The sequence below is a fragment of the Prunus dulcis genome, chromosome 5, assembly GCF_902201215.1.
Source record: "Prunus dulcis chromosome 5, ALMONDv2, whole genome shotgun sequence".
Taxonomy (NCBI): domain Eukaryota; kingdom Viridiplantae; phylum Streptophyta; class Magnoliopsida; order Rosales; family Rosaceae; genus Prunus; species Prunus dulcis.
This window is the reverse complement of record NC_047654.1, coordinates 9,252,601-9,274,157: the sequence shown is the minus strand read 5'-3', so window position 1 is coordinate 9,274,157 and position 21,557 is coordinate 9,252,601. Positions and strand designations below refer to the sequence as shown.

The window sequence follows — 21,557 nt, the reverse complement described above, 5'->3', positions numbered from 1 at the left end:
ATACCACAAAATCTTATGTTATATTTAACGAAAGTATAAATAAACTTTTAATTGTTAGTGAATATATTGTTTTGATGGCATATGCATTCAAAAAAACTAGTTTCAACGATCCAACCGTCAAACTTGTTTGTTTATACTTCGAGATCATATACGCCAAAAATCAGAAAAAATAAACATTCAGAGATCAAGTAAGGGGACAAAACTTTTCGACGGTTATAATGAAAAATCAAGATTTAACGGTTATTTTAACTCCGATGTTGATTATTTTTTTACTGCTACACTCCTTGACCCGATATGAATACAATGAAATAATTCGATCGTCAATTTAAAATATATATTTTCTAACAAAAACCCAATCCGAACAACAAGAATATATTTTTCTAATAAAAAACCGATCCGATCTAAAATAATAAATTTAAAGTTACTTAATAAATATATATACCGTTTAATTTCTTAAGTGTTATGCATACAAAATAAAAAACAAAAATAAATTGGTTTATGTGACAAAATGTTTGGATTACTTCATGCAAAGATTTTTAAAAATAATTTTTTTATTTTATTTATTTTTATAAGGACTTTGTGCGACGAATTAATTTTCGTCGCGCAAAATAAAAAACAAAAATAAATTGGTTTATGTGACAAAATGTTTGGATTACTTCATGCAAAGATTTTTAAAAATAATTTTTTTATTTTATTTATTTTTATAAGGACTTTGCGCGACGAAGTTTACTTTTCGTCGCGCAAAATTGGTCGCACAAGACTTTGAGCGACGATGTATTATCGTCGCGCAAAAGTTTGTCGCGCGAAGTGACTTTGCCCGACGAATTATTTTTCGTCGTGCAAAACTTGGTCGCGCAAGACTTTGAGCGACGAAGTTTCAATTTTCGTCGCGCAAAGTGACTTTGAGCGACGAATAGTTTTTCGTCGCGCAAAATTTGGTCTCGCAAGGGGTTTTTTTTACTAGTGTTATATGGTATATCTAATACATGTACTCAAAATGTTTAGGGTTTAGATGTTGATAATAGCACATGCTGTATAATTTTGAAGTATTTGCTACACGATATTATGTCACGTGATGCATAAAAAACACACAATAAAATAAAATGATATAAACGAGGAAACATTATTCAATAGAGTTCCATTGTTGAATTTTTTATATAATTAATTATGAGACTCAATAGAAAAACACAATCAAAGTAGAGGGACCAAAATCATCATTTTCCTAATATGAAAGAGAATATTGTTATTAGTAGTCTTAGATAATCGTTAATAAGAGTTTGCAGCTCAAATGATTAAGCGCAGTTATGCATATATCCTAAGTCTAGTGATCCCTTTCCTAATATTCCTAAGAGTCGTATACATGTTTGTGTTTAGATTTCCTTTTGGGTTAATGCGCCAAAGTAAAAATACAACTTTGTAACGTTTTGACTCGACTAAGAGAGCACCGAGCAGAGCCAGCAGTGACGAGGTTAGCTATAGAAGTCTCAAATAGCATAAAAGAAATTCTCAAAGTCAGGCATTCGCCTTCAATCAAAGTAAAAATAAATACTACAATTAGTGGAATATTATACTCGAAGGTTTGCAAAACTTTGCTGCCCAAACAGTTAAAGGGACAATTTGGGTTCCAAAATAGATAGAACCAAACACTCTAAAAACAATCTGAAAAATAAACTAAAGAAAATAAGAGAAGCTTCCCTAGAGAGACCATGAATCCATTTTCCAGGAATGGCCACTGAAGATATACGTTTGGTGATAGAAAGAGCTATAACCAATGAAGCAAAATCGACAAGTATTAAGAAAAATATTCTGAATCCAAAGCAGGATACATTCATCTTTGATGTTAATTATGATATGACTGAACTCAAGTGTGAGAGTTCAAGTACTTTGTGCTACATAATGCACACCATTACATATGCTGCTACATAATGCACACCACATATGCTGATGACAAAGCCCTGAGCTCAGACCATAATTTTATTTGATCACAGACTTATTCATAGATATTATAGACCTAGAAAATGAATCTGCTTCATGGGCAGAACACAACCCTATAGTTGGTCCCGCCAGGGCATGTAAATGTGCTCGTTGGATCATCCTTAGGGTAGCTATAAGCACTCGGGCACCGATCCTTAAAAAACCTAGACAAGTCTGTTGGGCCACAGCTCCCAGAATTGCAGCAATATTGATCAGTCCTGAACACAGTGCAAGGGTTGTTGCAGCCTCCTTGAGCCCTCAGTTGGTTAGGACACTGCCTATTAATATCAGCGGTACATCTGATGCCCTTGGTGCACCCATTAGACGTGGGGCTAAAGTCCATAGGGACGTTGAAGCCATCAACAAGGGAAATGTCAAAGAAATCCAAGTTGTTGTACTGGTTAAGGGCGTACTCAGCTAGGGTGTTTGGAGGTTGGCCATAGGCTTGGCATTGGAGGACACCCCCACAATCACCTGTTTGACATCTCCCACGTCCGGCTCCATCAAAGCTGCATCCGGTTCGGGCCCAAATGCGAGCCCCTTGGGTTCCGGCACGCACATCTAGGGCCCAACTTTGGCCTCTATTAAGTTGGCGTCCACCGCCTGGCGCGGCTGCTGCCCAGACTGTGAAGGGGCAGTTGTTTCGGATATCGAATCTAGCTGCATTGGTTGATGCAAAGAAGAGAGTGGCACATAGGATGCAGAAGGCTGGGAGGTTCTTGAGGATGCTCATAATGCAATTTGTTTTTTTTATGCATTTGTTGTTAAGGTCTCTTAAGCTTATATAGAGCAGGGCATGGCGACATATATGACATATTATAAATATGAAAAGGACGTCACTTTCTTAGCTCATTGTTCCACGCATGGAAAGAGGACCAATATTTCTTCTTCTTCGTTTTATCATGAGATTAGAAAAAGTGATGAGAGACTTTTTCCACGGGGAGTAGGTAATGTCGCACATGTAATTTTATTTTACAAATTAAGTCAGTTATGAGACAAAATGTGATTAAGCAAAAATTGTGCAACGAAAAACACCATTAAATACAATATTAGAACATATTCTTAATTTGAATTTCTCTTTATTAATAAACAGAAAATATACATAGCTATTCATCAACCACCAAAGAGGAGGTGCAAAGAGTTTGTAGCTTAAGTAGTTAAATGCATTACCCTTGCATCGAGATCTTAAGTTTGATTCTTCTTGAATACAATATCGCATGTCTCAAAAAAAAAAAAAAAAAAAAAAAAAAAAAAAAAAAACCAACCAAAGACAAGTTAGATTTTCTGAGTTTAAATCTTCTTTAAATTTCACAATTGATTTAGAAAAAGAAAAAGGTGAAAATTGACCAAGTTTCGACATGGTGTGGTTTACTTCGACTTGTACAAGTTGATGAAGTTAGTCAGCCAGCTTTAGGATCCACTCACTCCCTTAATTAGTTTGGTGAGCTTAGTTTTAGAGTTGGAGTATACTTGGGCTGGCTATGAACGTACAGCTCTATCTACCTACTCTTTCCACCACATAATTAAGGGTTAGGCCAGTTGTTAATTAATTGACCTGACTAAATTAAGGAGCACTAAGCAGGCAGTGTCGATGGGAATTATCCAACTAGCAATAGCAAGTCTCAATAAAGAGCCAAGAAACTTCTCACCATTAGCGTTGCACCGGTCCATATACGGCATCTCAAAGAGATAAAAAAAAACTTACATACATCCGTTTATGAAACGACTTTTTCACATGTGTTATAGTATGTGAATGGCACATAAAGTTACATGTGAGAGAGTCATTTCACTAAACGGATGTTTGCAAACTTTTCTATTTTTTTGAAGGAGGATATTCCATACAATTCTACTCCATCATCATTAATTTGCTATAGGTCTATAACCAAGTTTAGTAATGCCGTTGGAGAAAGGGAAAAGGCCAATGGTGTTGGTTTTTTGTGTTGGAAACTTTATAGTGCATTTATAATTTCGGACCCCATCCACTGCCCACAACCACAATGTCCTCTCCACTATAATTATTAGTTATTGTAGATAACCACTGATCAACATCAACAAAAGTCTCAATAAAGATAAGAGAAATTCTAACTCTTATCGTACTTGCGCATATTTAATCAAATGGGCACTAAGGGACCAGTGCGGTCCCAGACCCCCCAACACTTCTTTTTTTATAATATTATATAATACATATACATATATATATATATATATTAATGTTATAAAACTAAAGGAAATTGGAGAGGGAATTGAAACAGAGAGAAAGAAATGTAAAAACTGATTTCTTCATTCACAGTTTGTTCTAGTTTTGGTTCTTTTGTAGGCAAAAGTTTCTTCCAACGTGTGGGCCCCCTTCCAACATGTGGGCTCCACACATAATTAATTTACAACACTCCCCCTTGGAGACCACAAATGATATGGAATATGCCTCGTTAAAACCTTGCCAGGAAAAACCCAGTGGGATAAAAACCTGGTCGAAGGGAAAAAGAGTACATAACAATGTATAACATAAAATTCTGTATATATGGACATGCGTGCGACACTGCCTCGTTAAAACCTTGCCAGTAAAAATTCAGTTGGATAAAAACCTGGACGAAGGAAAAAGAGTACAGTGTGGAAAGGTCTGTATTGATGGCACGCTCCCCCTGATGCTTGGCAGAATATCTTGAAGCCATACTGTTGATCATCTGTCTGAATATCATAGTTGACACTGCTTCTGTGAGTCAATCTTGAGCGACACTGCCTCGTTAAAACCTTACCAGGAAAAACCCAGTGGGATAAAAACCTGATGAAGGAAAAAGAGTACAGTGTATGAAAGTCTTTATGAATACCATGCTCCCCCTGATGAATATCTCCCCCTGAAAACTTCATGACTAGCTGTTTCCAGTAAGCGACCATAGAGATTTCCAGAGTCCGCATATCTAATAACACTTGGGCTATTTATAATTTCACTCAAAAATATGCCCGTATATGGTGTTATGCTTAGATAGCATCAAATATGCCTCACATCATCCAAAATGATGGAGTTGAGCTCTATCTGGAAAATACGATGTCCGGTCCAATATACTTCCGGAAAATCCTTCAAGTGTCCAACGAATAATCCTCATAAAAATGCTTCAATACTTTCTTAGTATAAGCAATAATCTCGTTGGCATAATGCTCGATCTTTCAGTCGAGACAAATATTTCTGGAACTCTTGAGAAGCTTTAATGTGTTTGCAAACATATTAATAATCAATATACTCACTGAGGCAATTTATGTACATTAGTATTGAGTACAGATTTTGTGCTTCAGGCACATGTCCTTTAGGGACTTGCTTCATGCAATTTCAATCCTTTCAAGGATTTTGTTTAAAGGGATTAAACTTTATGACACATTATATAGCTTTAACCCAGCTATTTATACATCTTTAGGGAATCACTTCAGGTGATATGCTTTGTGCATTTAATAACCCTTAAAGATAACATGTTGGTCTCCGTAAATGTGCAATAAGGGGGGGCACAATTGAATCTGTAGATATGGAGAAAACCCAACATTCCTTGTTTCTGCCAGAAACATTGTGTCATACAAAGTAGGTATATTCCCTTTTATTCCGAACACCCAAGTATAACTTTCAGTATTAACAAATTTTGGGGTTCGTACTGTGGGTTTGTTCTTTCACGTTCATTCTCATCTATAATGGAATTGCCTCATTCCATTTTGGCCAATGATATTGTCGACATTTAATAATTGAACGTGGTTCCAATCAACACAGCCCATTGATGATTTGAGTAGCTACTCCAAAATCAAAATTTGTCATTCATCAATTCATGATCCCACCATTCTCATGTGCATGCGCATGCATCAATTATAAGCATTTCTTTGCTTTTGGGTACCCAAGCCACTGCAGGGGGCTTTTATTATGTGAGAATGTGGATTATAACCTCCAATGGAGCGTTATGTTATAGTAGGGCGTGGATAATCTCCATTTAGGGAGTTGGAACATTTAGAACCATATATCTGTCATGCTGCAGGCATGCACAGATTAATATATATACATGTCAATTAATTTCTGGGACTTTAACCCATACAATTTGCAACGCATTAGGCGTGCACAATATCAATATTGACATGTCAAGGGATTGTCCTTTCGGGACTTCAATCCACATCATTTGCTACGCAACAGGCGTGCATCATATTGATCACTGCTATACCCATATTCTGTTCTTATGGGACTTTAATTTGTGCAGTGTATTATCAATGTATCCAACTTGCAATTTGTAAAATTTGCATTAATAATTCATGGATACATACAAGCCATTCTTTTGGAACGGACTTATCTCCCCATTTGGTTACCTTTCAAGATAAAATATCAAATAAGTATATAAGCATAAAATAACACAAGTATTGCTTACATCCTTAGGTGGGAGAAACTTTTCTCAAGTATCATTCAAGCTTGTATCGGCCCAGTAAATGTAGTGCTTGATGATCTAGTTATATCCTGCAAAGCAAAATCACAATTCTTTTCTCTGTCAATAACTCTCAGAGTTAGGATCACTTCATGGATTCTTTCTTCAGATGTTCATTCTAAAGAAATAAAATCTCTTATGAACAGAGAGTTGCAAAAGAGAAAAAATGCAAAAAAATTGTGATATTGATTGCAAGATAAGGTAAGCAATCAGGGAAGGAAGCTGGTGGGAGCAGACAAGCAGCTCATCAATCAAGGAAGGAAGCTGGTGGGAGCAGAAAACAAGCTCTCAATTCTCCTAGTCTAGAAGGACCTCAGGAGATTAGAGCACAAGGCCGCCTTCACAATTCCCTGATCTTGCAGAAACATGATCAGGGATAGTCTTGCTTCCTGAATGGATGATCAGAGATAGTCTTGCTTCTCAGGCATATTAAGTGCTTAATGATAAGAAAAACAAGTAGATATAGCATCATTTTGTATGGGAAAACTGGATGTCTTCTGCAAAGAAAATTTCGTTAGTAACACATTTATACACAAATACAATGAATAGGTAGAACCGGTGAATTTCAAATTAACCATGGGAAAATTGCGAGATTCTCGGGATACTTTTGAAAAAGTAGCTCCGTGAAATCCGTAAAGCAAGATCGGCTTTGAAAATAATACTTGAAAATGCCGAAAGTGCCGACAGGCATTATCAGAGGCCACGTGAAGTTTTGGACTCTTGCGAAAGAAAAAGATAATGTGGGGATTCGAGAAGATATTGGAATCCTGAAAAGTTGCCACATTTTCGTCTATAGATATTGCCTTTGCAAAACTTGATTGAGCAACTGCGTTTCAACTCAACTTCCTTCATTTTCTGAAACTTTAGTTTTTGTAAGACTTTCTTTGAAACCTTCTTAAAATGGCTTCCTCTTCTTCCTGCCCAAATAATTTCAATTTAAATGATGCTCCCACAACAACCAGTGACGCCAAAGTTTGGCGTCCATCCTTTGTATCCCAAAATCGTCATCTCACAGTTAATGATTCTGTGATGATGAATGATGCTACTGCTGTCACAGTAGCTAGGAATTTCATTATTCCAATGGATGAAATGTTGTTGACAGGGAGGTCTGAGGAAGAGGCTATTGATGACTCAATGGCTTTTAGCATTCAGAGTGCTGCTTCTGTTTCTAACTTGGCTGATCGTTTGCGTGTTAGAGCAAACGAGGTTCAGAAGCTAACAACTGAAAATTATTCTCTTCAAAGAATGCTTCATGAGTCTCAAAAAGAGGTTGAGAAACTCAAAGGAGAGAATAATTCCTTGTTGAAACTGGTGAGTTCGTACTCTGCTGATACACTGAGAAAGCTAGACATGCTGCAGGTCTCAAATGAAAGAATTTTGGGAGACCATGAGAGGCTCATGGCTAGGCTTAAGAGGCGCCGTCCTCTTCCTTCAGAGGCTTCCAGAACATAATGTAATTTTATAGATTTTACAGGGCCTGCACCTTCATTGCAGGTGTAAAAATCTATCTGTTGTATGTTCCTTTCCTTTTTATAATAATTGCGCACGTTCTTAAACTTGCATATGTGGTTTTTACGTCTTTTCAAAATGACGGTCTGGAACCTTGTGCCTTATAGGTTCAAATAACCACATCAAATCTCTCATATTTCCATGCATGTGAGCCCAGAATTTTTGGTCTGGGTTAAACCCAAACTCATAATTTATTCGCCATTTTCAAATGGACATGAAATATGAATTGAGTAAAAGCCACGATAATATCTCAATATAGTAGTGAAGAGCATTAACTACTATATACCCACAACTTCAAGTTTTAGGATCTCTCATATATTTGGATCCATGGGCTTCCGCCCCAGATATAACAAAATATGTGGGGAGCCTCAATTCATCATTTGAAGTTTATACTGATATTATCCATTTCACGGTGTATTCTTAACAACCGGAATTCACAAAATATATTTCTTCCTTGAGGTGTCGATTATAACAAAATCGAACTTTATTAAATTCATCATTTCTTATGCCAAAGAAATATGTGGTGTACCACAATTTGCAATAATACCTCAAGGGTTGTCCATTTAACTGTTGGAACTTTAGGTTCTCAACACTGTTAGATTTTGAACTTCAGGCCAAAATCACATATTCTCATGGTATGGACATTTTTACAATTTTCTATACATATTTCGGGACTTCAAGCCCTTACATAATTGTCCATATTTTGAGGAACTTCTGGCATCTCATTTAATTGCTCATCCATGAGTTTAAGGAACTGCAGGTTCCCTTTTGTATATAGTGACGGTTTACCCAAAATGGTTAATATTTATGCATACGTCACTATTCATGTGAATAGTACTATTCATCAAGTCATGAATACATATCTATTCATATGTGCAGTACATTTGCCAGTACAGTTATTATTCATGTGTACGGCACTTTTAACCAATACGGTACTGTTACATCATTAAGGAACTCTAGGTCCTTATTTACATGTCAAGGATCAAGGATCTTCAAGTCCGATCTCTTGTTTACAAGTATAGTACCGGAGAGACTGCCAGCTCTCATATCAATATCATCATCAAGGATCTTCAAGTCCTGATGTAATTGTATGATGAGGATCAAGGAACTTCTGGTCCTGATCTGTATACTGTAAAAACTCATCATACAGCACAATTAATCCATAAAATAAATTACTAATAAAGAAATTACTGGTATGGACGATAAACCCGCACCATACTTTAAATAAATGTAAATGTGCGGTAAAATAAATTCATAAATTAAATTGCTTGCTGTATGGACGTTAATCCCGCACCATACTTTAAATAAAATTAAATGTCGGTAAAGTAAATTCATAAATTAAATTGCTTGCTGTATGGACGTTAATCCCGCATCATACCTTAAATAAAATTAAATGTGCGGTAAAATAAATTCATAAAGTATGAGGGTTAATTCCACATCATACTTTAAATAAAAGAAATGTGCTTGTATGGGCACTAATTCTGCTCCATACATTTAAATGACATTAAAGGCGTGGACGATAAACCCGCACCACCCTTTTAAATAAATAATGTTGTATGGGTAATAAACCTACACCATACAGTAAATAATGTACAGTAAAGTAATTTCATAAAGTATGAGGGTTAATTCCACATCATACTTTAAATAAAAGTAAATTTGCAATAAAGTAAAGGCAATTATTTGTGGGTTCATATCAACACCACAATCAAATAATATAATATTATTATACTGATATATCCTTATATTAATATAGAATAAGAAAAGTAGGAAAAGTGATTAGTGGAATATTACGCATGCTCCAAGCTTTCAAATCAATTGCCTTTATCCCCTCCTTTTCTACTGCTACCACTGTACCTGCACCAATTGACTTATTAAATACTGTAGAGAAACAATAAAGTAATAGAAAGCATAAGGGGCAGAGGGCTTATTGGATTTTTCTTTCTTTCGGTGGATTTGCTGTAGCCTTGACCGCCCACCTCCATCTTTCTCCCATATTCCTCCTTTTTCTTTTGTTCTCTCTGCTTTTCAACGACAGCCCCTTTTTTTGACAACTTTTTTTTTTTTTGTTGACAACTTTGTCTTCTTTCTTGTTTTTCAACGACAACTTTTATTTATTTATTTAAATTTTAGCAATCTGACCAAGACCTTTGACATGGTGGATGACCTGAGTACCAATCGGATAGTTTCTTGGAACAGAGGAGGTGGAAGCTTTGTTGTTTGATCGGACAGAAACATCCGACTCCGAAGCAGTTTTTGAGAGAACCATGGTGATGGATTGATGATGGTGTAGAAGTTTCAGAGGGAGATCTAGAAATGTGGATATGGGTTTTGAAGAGGGAATATATATATATGAAAATCAATGTCAGCTCATTAAAGTATGGTAAAGCAAAGCAAAGCTCCAGCAGCCAGTCAATGGCCAAGGCAAAGCTCATTATCAGCTCAAAGGAAAGATAGGTGGGGTTGGGCCGCATCCTGCAGGATTGTCTCTCCTCTACCTCTTCTTTCCTTGAACAGAAGGCAGAAGGCAGAGGGGTCCAAAACAATTGCGGCTGAAGCCGAGAGCTGTGGGGGTGGACCAGCAGTTGAACAGAAGGCAGAGGGGTCCAGTTCGCTGCATACACCTCCTCCTCAACCATGTGTCTGGGGAGGGCTACTGGGTACCAGTGTCGTTGATTTCGAAAGAACCATGGCAGACCAAAGCGAGCAACTTGAGGAGGGAGACCTCTTACTTGCGGAGACCGGGCCATGTGTTTTCTCGCTGAGAGAGGAGAGGGTTGAGGAGATGAGTTTCATTAGAGAATTCGTATATTTGAGAGCGAATTCGTGCTGATAACGTGTTATAAAACTAAAGGAAATTGGAGAGGGAATTGAAACAGAGAGAAAGAAATGTAAAAACTGATTTCTTCATTCACAGTTTGTTCTAGTTTTGGTTCTTTTGTAGGCAAAAGTTTCTTCCAACGTGTGGGCCCCCTTCCAACATGTGGGCTCCACACATAATTAATTTACAACAATTAATATATTTTACAACACCTTTAACAATTTCATTTTCATGTTTACCTCTTTTTTAATCTATAATTATTATATTATAATAATTTTTGTAACACAAATCCTTAAAATCTAAAACTCTTTCCCCTATTTCTCCATTTCTTCAGTGGACACAATAAACTTCCTCCTTGCTCTTACAATACAACTATGCTCGTGACTTTTGTTTATTTTCTTATTCTTCATATTATATATTATCAAATTTTTTCAGTTGAATTAACTCAGTTAATTAAGGTTTGTTAAACTTTCTCTTTTTTTTTATATTGTGTTTTGGGTTTGTGAAACTTTGTATTGTGTTTCCTCAACATATGGTTTGTTTGGGTTTGTGAGATTTTGGTTTCTTCTATTGAGTTTAATGGGTCTTCAAAAAAATTTATGTGTAGATTATCAAAGGAAAAAAGTTGTAAATATTTTGACTTACACATGATGTTTTTGTCCACTTAGTCATGTTGTGAGTTCAAATTTTTTTATATATATTTTGTGAGAGACCCCCTTACAAATGAAATCCTCTCCACTATTGTTGCCTAGCCTTTTCTTTTAGGTCTGTTGTATTTCATCAAACACTTTTCTCTTTATAAATTCTCTTAGAAGAAAATTAGAATTTTTCGGTGCAGCAGATTTATCATTCCACCTATACTATAACATGTATTATTTTAGTATCCTATGTTATAACATGTACTTCATTTAGTAATACTAAAGACCTGTTTATAACATTTAATTCATTTAGCAAGATGAAAATTATAATTTTAAAACAAAAATAATAATAAAATCTCCCCAAACCCACCAATCGTCTCTCCCCTTAGCCATCCCCTATCTCTATGCAGAGAGAGCATGGGTGCCTCTTTATTTTTATTCTTGTCATTCGCTAAGGGGGGTATTATATTGGGTTTGTCTCAAGATTGTTTCCTGCTTAAATTGAACCTAGGTGCATAGGCACCCCTTTATTTAAACTAGGTATAAAGGACACAGTAAAGGGAGTCATCCCAATAGCAATATGACATACATGTGTAAAAATTTACCCACTGACTTGAGCCAGCCAAAAAGCTAAAACGATATGGAGAGAATCACTCTCGAAAATAATTTTATATAATCTCTTTCTACAGTCATAATTTCCCTGAATCTAGTCCAATGACATAAAGGACAAAATTGTTGTACGAAAGCACTCCAAGACCTTGTCGTTAATGGACTATGCGATGACACACGCATAACCCCTTCAAGAATAAAGCATACACACTACGAACATAGTAAGCAAACACACAAGAACACAAAGATTTATAGAGGTTCAGCCTCGTGCCTACGTCATCTTGGTGATCCACCTGAGAAATTCACTAGTGTGTAAGAATAACTTTGGTTACAATCTTGAACTCCCTTAGCTTTCACAAGAACTCTAGCTCTCTTTTCCCTCACCCTCACTCAAACCTTCTGATGCCCTTGTAAACACCTTAGAATTCCCTCTTCAATTCCCTTGTTTCTCTCTCTTCTAAATTCCCCGACCTCTCTTTGGCTCGGCTAGTTTAACCTAGCCCCAAAAGTCCTATTGTTGACCCCTAGAACATCTTGAACCTCTTGGAAATCATTCTAGTAATTCCCAAGAGCTCCACCATGGCAAGAAACCTCTTGCCTCAATGCACCTTAGATGGGTGAGGAGGTGCTCCACCCAAGCTAAACTTGGGCAACCCGGACCTCTTGTGTAGAAGAAAGATCCCCCATGCTGAACTCCTTACTCATCGCCTTCTTAGAATCTTGAATTCTTGACATGCCTTGATACGCAAACCGCATGCTAATCCCCACGCAATCACTAACTTTGCTCTTGGACTTATGAACTAATTCCTTTATTTTCATCAAAGCACCCATCCAACCTTCGGCTTCATGCTCCCAAAAGCACTCCGAAACGTAGTTGAATCTATATTGTCCTTCCATCCAAACCTTTGAGATGGTTTGATGGATTCTTTTGGCTCGGACCTTGCTTGTGATGAAGTCTCTACCTCAAGTAGAACCCCTTTGTGAGTTTGTTGTTGATGCCCATCTTATCCAACCCTTATGTCAAGCTCCACCCATCTTGGAGTTCCTTCCATGACCACCTTGGTAAGAAGTGTCTTTTTTATTGCCATCGACCCAACAATGTTTTCCCATTATCACTTGTCTTGACTTCCCTCTTATGGACCTTGTCCTCCGACTCTGCCGCTTCTATATCTTTGAAATCAAGCACCCTTGATGATAAATTATTTATAAATCAACCTTGACTAACATCCCTTGTCTTGAGGGAACTTGTAACCTCATTTCGTTGCACCGGCTCATTGATAATAAGATCCTTTGCCCGCTTTTCCTTGGTACAAACCACACCCGACTCCATCTTGCAGTCTTCCTTGGTAGAATTCTCTCCTCCACCTATAATTGTACCCCAAAAGCTGATAAACATTATTAGGCTGAATCTTCCCCCTTATAATCATGACCAAACCTTGTGTGACTAAAAGTTTCTCTTCTTTGGCCTTGTACGAATACCTTTCTCTATCTAGAGCGCCAAGAGAAATAAGATTCTTTCTTAGTGCCGATACATGCCTTACCTTACTAACGCTCCTAATAACATTATCGTGCATTTTGATCTTCATTGTTCTCATGCCCAAAACATCACAACTTATTTTTCCTCCCAACAAAATCTTGCTACCCTTCATTTCCTCATATGTGTCAAACTTCATCTTATTTGAACACACATGAAATAAGCTTTCGAAATCTAAAATTCAAACTGAAGTAGACCTTTTACTCGAAGAATTTGTGACGACGTCCACATTATGCTCCTCATCCGTAACCATCAAAAGTTCGTCATCGCTGTCACCAGTTGACACGTTTGCTGCACCTCAACCTTCGGTATCCTTCATCTTATTCCGCTTCTCCTTCCATATCGGACAATTCCACTTCCAATGCTCCTTAGACCTACACTTGAAGCAATCTTCATTATACTCAAATCTAGAATTCCTACCATGTCTTGTCTTGCCCTCATGCTTGCTTGAATGGTCCCACCCTCCAATCCTCGCCACAAGACCTTCACTTTGAGAGCCTCCTTTGGAACATTGAACCATCCGGTGGTACTTCAAGACGTCTTGCACCACCTCTTCAAACTTCAAAGTTCCCTGGCCGAATATAAGCGTCATTCGAAAGTGCTTATAAGACGAAGGCAAGGATGTCAATAACAACACGACCTTATCTTCTAACTTATAAACCTCATAAATCCATTGAAAGTTTGCAATACACATGTTAAAGGTACTCAGATGCTTCATCATGTTTCTGTCATCCTTCACACGAAGAGTAAGAACCTCATCCTTCAAGAAATGCTTGTTAGACAATGATTTCGACGCAAACATCTCTCCTAACTTTTCCCATGTTTGATTCGTGATTTCCTCTATCACATTACACAACACGTCATTCATGAGATGTTATTTGATGAACCTCTTAGCAAGCTAAACTAGGTCTTCCCACTACGCATCAGTCAAGGTTTTCGGCTCTTTTCCTTGCCTGATAAGACTACACTGAGAACATGCTCATTGAGGATGTACTTCATTCTCATTTGCCAAAGTGTGAAGTTCTCCTTGCCGGTGAAGTGTTTCAACTCGACCTTTACACTGGCCACCGTTTGTGGTGTCTTATTGTCGTCTGCCATCGTCAACATACCGTCACCCTTAAAACTGTAAGAGCTCTTGGGCATAAATCAATATTCACCGCAACTGCGACTCTCATACCACTTGTTGTGTGAAAGCATTCCAAGACCTTATCGTTGATGAATTATGCGACGTCACACTCACAAACCCCTTTGAGAATAAAACACACACACCACGAAGTGAGTAAGCAAACGCACAAGAACACAAAGATTTATAGAGGTTACGCCTCGTGCCTACATCATCTTGGTGATCCGCCTTAGAAATTCACTAGTATGTAAGAACAACTTTGGTTACAATCTTGAACCCTCTTAGCTCTCACAAGAACCCTAACTATCTTTTCTCTCACCCTTGCTCAAACCATTTAATGCCCTTGTAAACACCCTACAATTCCCTCTTCAATTTTCTTGTGTCTCTCTCTCTTCTAAATTCCCCTACCACTCTTTTGGTCGGCTAATTTAAATCAACCCCAAAAGTCCTATTTATATCTCATAAGACTTGGGTTACAAGTTTATTAGGAATAGGAAACTAAAACCTTATTAAATTAGGCTATAAAATTCCAAAATAATAGGATGTAACATCCCGACCCAAAATAAGACTATTCATTAATTAATTTAATTTAATTTAATTTAATATGAATTTACAATTTTGCCTTCAAAGTAGGGGTATTTTGGTCACTTTTTAATCTAGACGAATTTTGGGGCAGCTAGTGGTATTATTATGTAGATCGTACCGAGATGAGTTCGTAGATGCGTAGTAAGCTTGAATCAGATTTGTAACGAAAAAGTTACGATCAAAATACCTTTAGTAGCATAATCGTAATTATTTCGAAAAGGGTTTAATTAAATTCAAAAAAACCCTCATTTCAGAAAAACCCTCATTTCTCTCTCTCTCTCTCTCTCTCTCTCTCTCTCTCTCTCTCTCTCTCTTTCTCTCTCTCTCTCTTTTCCCTCCTGTGTGATACCCTCCCCTGCTTACACACAACGGCAACTGTTTTACTGTCTCCACCGCTTCCTCCAGCCATCGCTTGGGGTGGCACCAGTCCCAAAAGCACCGCCAGCTCCTCCTCCTTCCATTCCCGAAGCCGACAGCCACCACGATCGCTGGAAATTGCAGAAACAAAGCTGATTTTTACCCAAATTTTTCAGAGCTCGTTCCGGCGATACTGGCTACCAAATCTTGCGATCTAGGTATGTTTTCTCATCCTTTTAATGCGTTCTAGCTGCTGGTGGTGTTGTTTAGGATCAATTTCTGCATTTTGGTGGTTAAATAAGCTATGGAAGTTTGGCCGATTTTGGCCTCCGATTCCGGCCACTTTTGTTGACTTTTTAGGGTAGGTCCAAACAAAAATTGCTCCATTCTATGTGCTGATTGTGTAGGTATAAGTCTTGACCGGCAGTTTGGAGATTTTCCAATCGCAGGAATCCCTTTGGACACCCACGCGATGCCGGCTTGTGTGGCGGCGCGTGGGCCACTTTTTGACCGGTCCTTGAGTCCTAAAATAATTCTCATATCGTCCCAACCAAGACGGTATGCTCGGATATGAATCTAGTTATCATTTAATCATCGATCGGATATCGCATATTAGGCATTATCCAGGTTTGATATGGTTGGACCGTTGGATCGACTCCATTTCAATATATGTTGATCTAGGCATCTCTATGATCGTGTAGGAATTCGCGGATTGTGAATCAAAGCCCCGGCTGTTCCGATTCAATAACTTAAAGTTTGCGTCTTACGATAACTATCCGATCGTGCGATCGTGAGCGATCCGACAGGACTTGTATCCTGAACCTTGTGGAATCCATAGGAACTTTCAGATCAGAAATCGGAGGTCGTGGACCCCGTGGGCCCGATTGACCAAGTTTGGGTAGTTAGACCACTCGGTTGACCATGAGTCTTCCGAGGTAGTTTTATCCTTTGAGAAGTACTAGAATGACCATGTAAGCGAGTCTTGACCGTTATTGGAGTTGTCCTAATTATGTTAGGATTAGGAGTTTGGTTTATAGTATCTTATAGAAATTCTTGGATTTTGTTATTGACAATTGAAGTTATGGAATGGGTGAGCTTGGAATATCGGATTGGTGGGTTGTGAAAGTGAGCCTTGGGCTCGGCTATGATTATTCGTAATTAAGTGAATTTTGTTTTGAAACGTGCATTATTTTCAATAATTAAATGAATATGCATGAAATATAGTTTGAATGAAAATTTGGGAAATTTAAATATATTTGTATTAGTATTATTTAATTGTGAATTTGGTTTATCTCGAGATTCGAGAGCTTGACTTGCTTTGGTGATGAGTTTATGTTGAGTTGTTCAAATTATTTGTGATGAGGTTTGGATGAATTATGGTGAATTAAGTTAATAAATAATGTTGATTATTTTGGAAATTATATAGTTACACTATGTTAAGTACCATCCCTCATATACTGGATTTCCCACACGTGGCGTTGGAAATTTCGACATGTGGGAAAATATGTGATTATTGGATCTCACATGTGGCATTGGAATATTCCGGCATGTGAGACATTATGATTTGTTATGGATTATCACACGTGGCGTTGGAATGATCCGACGTGTGATGAAGTTGTCTGCGCGCATAGAACATGGTTTGGGTTGTACCCTCACGTGGCGTTGGATGATTCCGGCGTTTGGGCATATATGGTTTAGTTGGGCCACATGTGGCGTTGGATATTCCGGCGTGTATGCTCATTGGGATGATGGTTACCTTACCACACATGGCGTTGGATTATCAGGTGTTTGGTAAAAGATCCGTACACTTGGATTATCGTACTTTACTACGTGTGGCGTTGGACTCTCCGGTGTATAGTAAAGTAACAGAAAGAGGAAAAATGGATTATTTTACTATGTCGAGGATAGATTAATGTTTAAAAAGAATTATGTTTGGTGTGTTGTGATTTAAAGTAAAAGGGAAAGATAATTCTAGAAATAACTTATTTGTACTATTGAAAATGGTTGTATATCATCTGGTTCGTGATTATGGATGTAAGAACTACGTGTGGCTTGATCCCTCAGTAAAAGTACGTAGGTAGCCTGGGGTCCCACCAGGGTGCAGCCTCGAACTAAAGTTATTTTGGTCTTTGGATGAATTTGGTTTTGACTTTGTCGATGGTCATTAAACTCGTTTGAAAACGGGGCTTGATTGATTGATTTTTAATTTTCCTATTTGGCTAAGTGAGTGTTGTTGAAATGTGGTTGTGGTCAAGACAGTTTTGGAACCTGTTTTGGATCGTTGTACGATTTAGACTGAGTCCTTAATCTACTTGCGATTGTGGTTGGTTGCCAAATATCACATGATGGAAATCGAGAAGTTATATTAAGTGGATTACAATTAGCATGCATAATTAGTTTGAATTCACTAATTGCATTGTTTAATTTCATTATTTGATTTAAGAGCATTGATGGTGGTTCAGCTTCGAATTATTTGAAGGCCGGAGCCCTATATGTAAATTGTATGATTTATCTGATGTATGCTGCCAGTTGTGAATAAACTGTGTTTGTTTAACATGTTGGAAAATTTGGTAAATTCTAATTTACAGGGGAGACTCTGTCGAAATTTTGGCAGAAAGTCTTGTGCCCCTTTCCTTAATAAATAAATAAAATAAATAAGAAAGGGGCTCTAGTATTAGTAAGTGGGCTCAGCATCGGGGTGATATCGGAATTTTTTCACAGGATTTCGTCTTGGGTTCCGAAGATTTCGGGCCGAATCCTATCATAGGAAACCACTTTAAAACACATCAAAACGCCAAAACTGCACGCAACACTACTCACGCATTTATGGTTAGCCAAAACACAATAAAAACTAGCCTACTAAATTCAGGGACTAGTTTCCTCGAATTTAGTCGAATCTAGGTTAATAAGACTGTTTCAAGCGCATCTTTTATGTTGATGAAGGTTTTAATGGCACTTTAAAAAACATTAAAAATTCTCTCCCAAGCCCCTTGTGCATGCATGCCTATTTCTATTGCAACCAGCCTATTCAATACCCCATTAAAAAAGACAATAATTGTCTATAATTCTAGGCCTCATGAAAATTATCTTGCTTAATTATTCTTATTTATTTTTACATGATTAAATATAAGTAATATAGTCTAAATTACGTGAGGAGGGGTTTCTCTCTCTCACACACACACATACAATCAGAGTGTCATAAGGATTCGAACATGAGACCACTGGTCTACAAGTTAAGATCCTTTTTCATTAGGTTAGACCCTTTTTCCACCATGCTAGACCATTGGTTTACAATTCATGACCATTTTACCAGATTGTCAATTATATATGTTGAATAATGAGTTCCACGTCGGAAACGTGATTAAATAAAATAAAATATATAATGAATGGTTCCACTACTAATATCACCGAGGCCTTTTGTGATAAAACCCCACATATACTGGGCTTTGTAGGTGGTTAAGTTAAGGTCAATATCGGTGTTGTTAGTAGTGGGCCGCTGGCCCGTCTCTCTGAAATTTAACATGGTATCGGAGCGGGTTGATTGATTGGGCCTAAATTGGGCCTTTACCCTTATCTAATATGTGGTGTTCACATTTTGGGCTTGAATGTTTACCCTTACCCAATACGTGGTGCTCACTTGTTGGGCTTGAATGTTTGACTCCGATGTGGACTTGGTTCCATGTGTGGCCTTCTATGTGATGGTCCCAAGTGAGAGGGCGTGTTGAAGAATGAGTGCCACATCGGAAACTTGATTAAATAAAATACAATATATAATGAATGGTTCCACTACTAATATCATTGAGGCCTTTTGTGATAAACCCAGCACTTATTAGGTTTTATAGGTGATTAAGTTGGGGACAATATCGGTGTTGTTAGTAGTAGGCCAATGGCCCGTCTTTTTGAAATTTAACAATATAGAAATTAGAAATGCACAACAAATATTCTTCAATCAAAAGTAAGCTGGCGTTCAAACTTTTTGAAATTCAGAAGTCTTTTGATAATGTCAAAATTACCCTTTCTAGATTAAATAACTTTAAGAATGGACTTTGAGATTAAGGACCTCATGGTAATTTCACCCAATTAATTTTCTTTTTTATCCAACTTAAATACTTAATCACACACCATTTATATAATATAACCTCTATCCTACTCTCTTCTCTTCTCTTGTCTCACTATCTCTACTATGAATACTAGGAAACTTGCTAGAATATTGAAAATGCTCTACAAAACGAGAAATTTAATCTTAAAAATATAAATATAACCCTATAAAAATATAAGCCAATAGGAATTATGAATTAGTAAGTGTGTCTTTAAAAAATGAAAATCTTATATCAATAACGGCAATTAAGATACACATTAGACGACATGAATTTCAATAGATTAGACTGTAAGAATAACTAATTCACAATTAATCACTTTTTTAAAAAAAAGAAAAGAAACTTTATATTGTATATAACAAGATTAAAAATCATTATTTAAATGGATTTAACACATACCCAACTAAACATTCTGGCTAGGAGAATTCAAATTGAGTGGAAGTGGGTGTATTAAGTTGGTGTTGGTTTGTTTAAATTATTAAATGTTATTAAATAGATATTTCTGTGTTTATCAATCCAACATGCAACCGAGTCATCTCAATCACGTTTTTATTTCTACAAACTAGGTTGAAAGAAACACATTTTGTTTGTATGTCCTCTTCAATTATCTCTCGCAAAGCACCCACTCTACGATGTCTCTTTATTCATTCATATCTGTTCTAAACCCTATCTTCTCTGTCTTCATTTTTCTTCCGTATTCCCTCTGTATATGACGGGGAGGGCAAGTATACCTCAAATTGATGCTTCCCTCTGTATACGGCATCTTCCACGTTTCAATTGTCAAACATATTTAATTCACCCCAATATCTTATATAAATCATTAAATATTTGTGCGAAGTGTTATTTCTACGAAAGATAAAAGCATTAAAATTTATGTTACTCTAACATATTAGTAAGTATGAAATATCTTATCTTATTGTAGCATATCATGCAAACTGATCAGTTATTGTTTAAAGGTATAAAAACATGACTTGTATGATCTTTGCATATTTTTTGTGTTCTCGACACACACTTTGCTGTGATTTTTTCATAAATAGTTTTCCATTTTCATTGTTTGATGTATGGTGGCCTTGGGATTGTTATGACGCGTTTGGCCCATGTATATAGGCAGAGATGGTGATTGATGATAGTAGGCGATGCTTAATTATTCTCACTTTGACGAAAACTTTAAAATGAAAAGAAAAAAGAAAAAGAACAAACTCAGGCCCAGCTCAAGATCTTATTTGGTCCCACTTCAGATCCCACTGGATGGATGACTGGAATTAATAAAGAAGAATTCTTTCAAGTACGTTCCACAATGCGAGTTGTGGAGATTTAGGTACAACTGTGCAACAGATGATTTATGCCTCTAATGGAATAAATAATTGTTTCTCGACTCATTTCTATTAGAGATATAGTACAATACGTTGTCAGTTGATATGGTACAAATCACAATTCATATATTTTTAATATTTAATTAAATTTGAAATCACAATTCGTGTATTTTTAATATTTAGTTGAATTTGATACTCTTCGTTTTTTATTTGTTTTTATTTTTAGGTATTGAGACCGAATGAAACCCATGATTGATCTAAAAGGAAATGAAGGAATAAATATGTATACATGAGGAATAAAAGAACTTGAACTTTTACCAAAAAAGAAATAAAAAACAAGATTCAGAACAGAATGCATGTTTAAAGGTACCAATAATTTTGCAATACTAAATTTTGTAAGAGAACCCAAGGGCCCAAGGCCAAGCCCACAAATGTTGCTAAGATTTTATCCATGCATCCATTTCTTTGATTCTTAAGAAAGCGTTCTATGTGGTGAGTACGTTTCAATAATTGTGAAAGAACCTAACTGCAAACTCGGCGTGTGCAATGTTTGCCTAC

The 21,557-nt window shown here is 36.9% G+C and overlaps 1 protein-coding gene across 1 annotated transcript; it reads right to left on the bottom strand.

Annotated features, from left to right (window-relative positions):
* Positions 1 to 1,790: 1,790 nt before the first annotated feature.
* LOC117627388 (protein P21-like) lies at positions 1,791 to 2,707 on the bottom strand. Its single transcript, XM_034359463.1, has one exon. The coding sequence runs from the start codon at positions 2,705 to 2,707 to the stop codon at positions 2,030 to 2,032; it is 678 nt and encodes a 225-aa protein (XP_034215354.1). The 3' UTR covers positions 1,791 to 2,029.
* Positions 2,708 to 21,557: the final 18,850 nt, after the last annotated feature.

Bases quoted from the DNA above. Each gene is read 5' to 3' on its own strand.
- LOC117627388 (XM_034359463.1), bottom strand. From the start codon at position 2,707: ATGAGCATCCTCAAGAACCTCCCAGCCTTCTGCATCCTATGTGCCACT.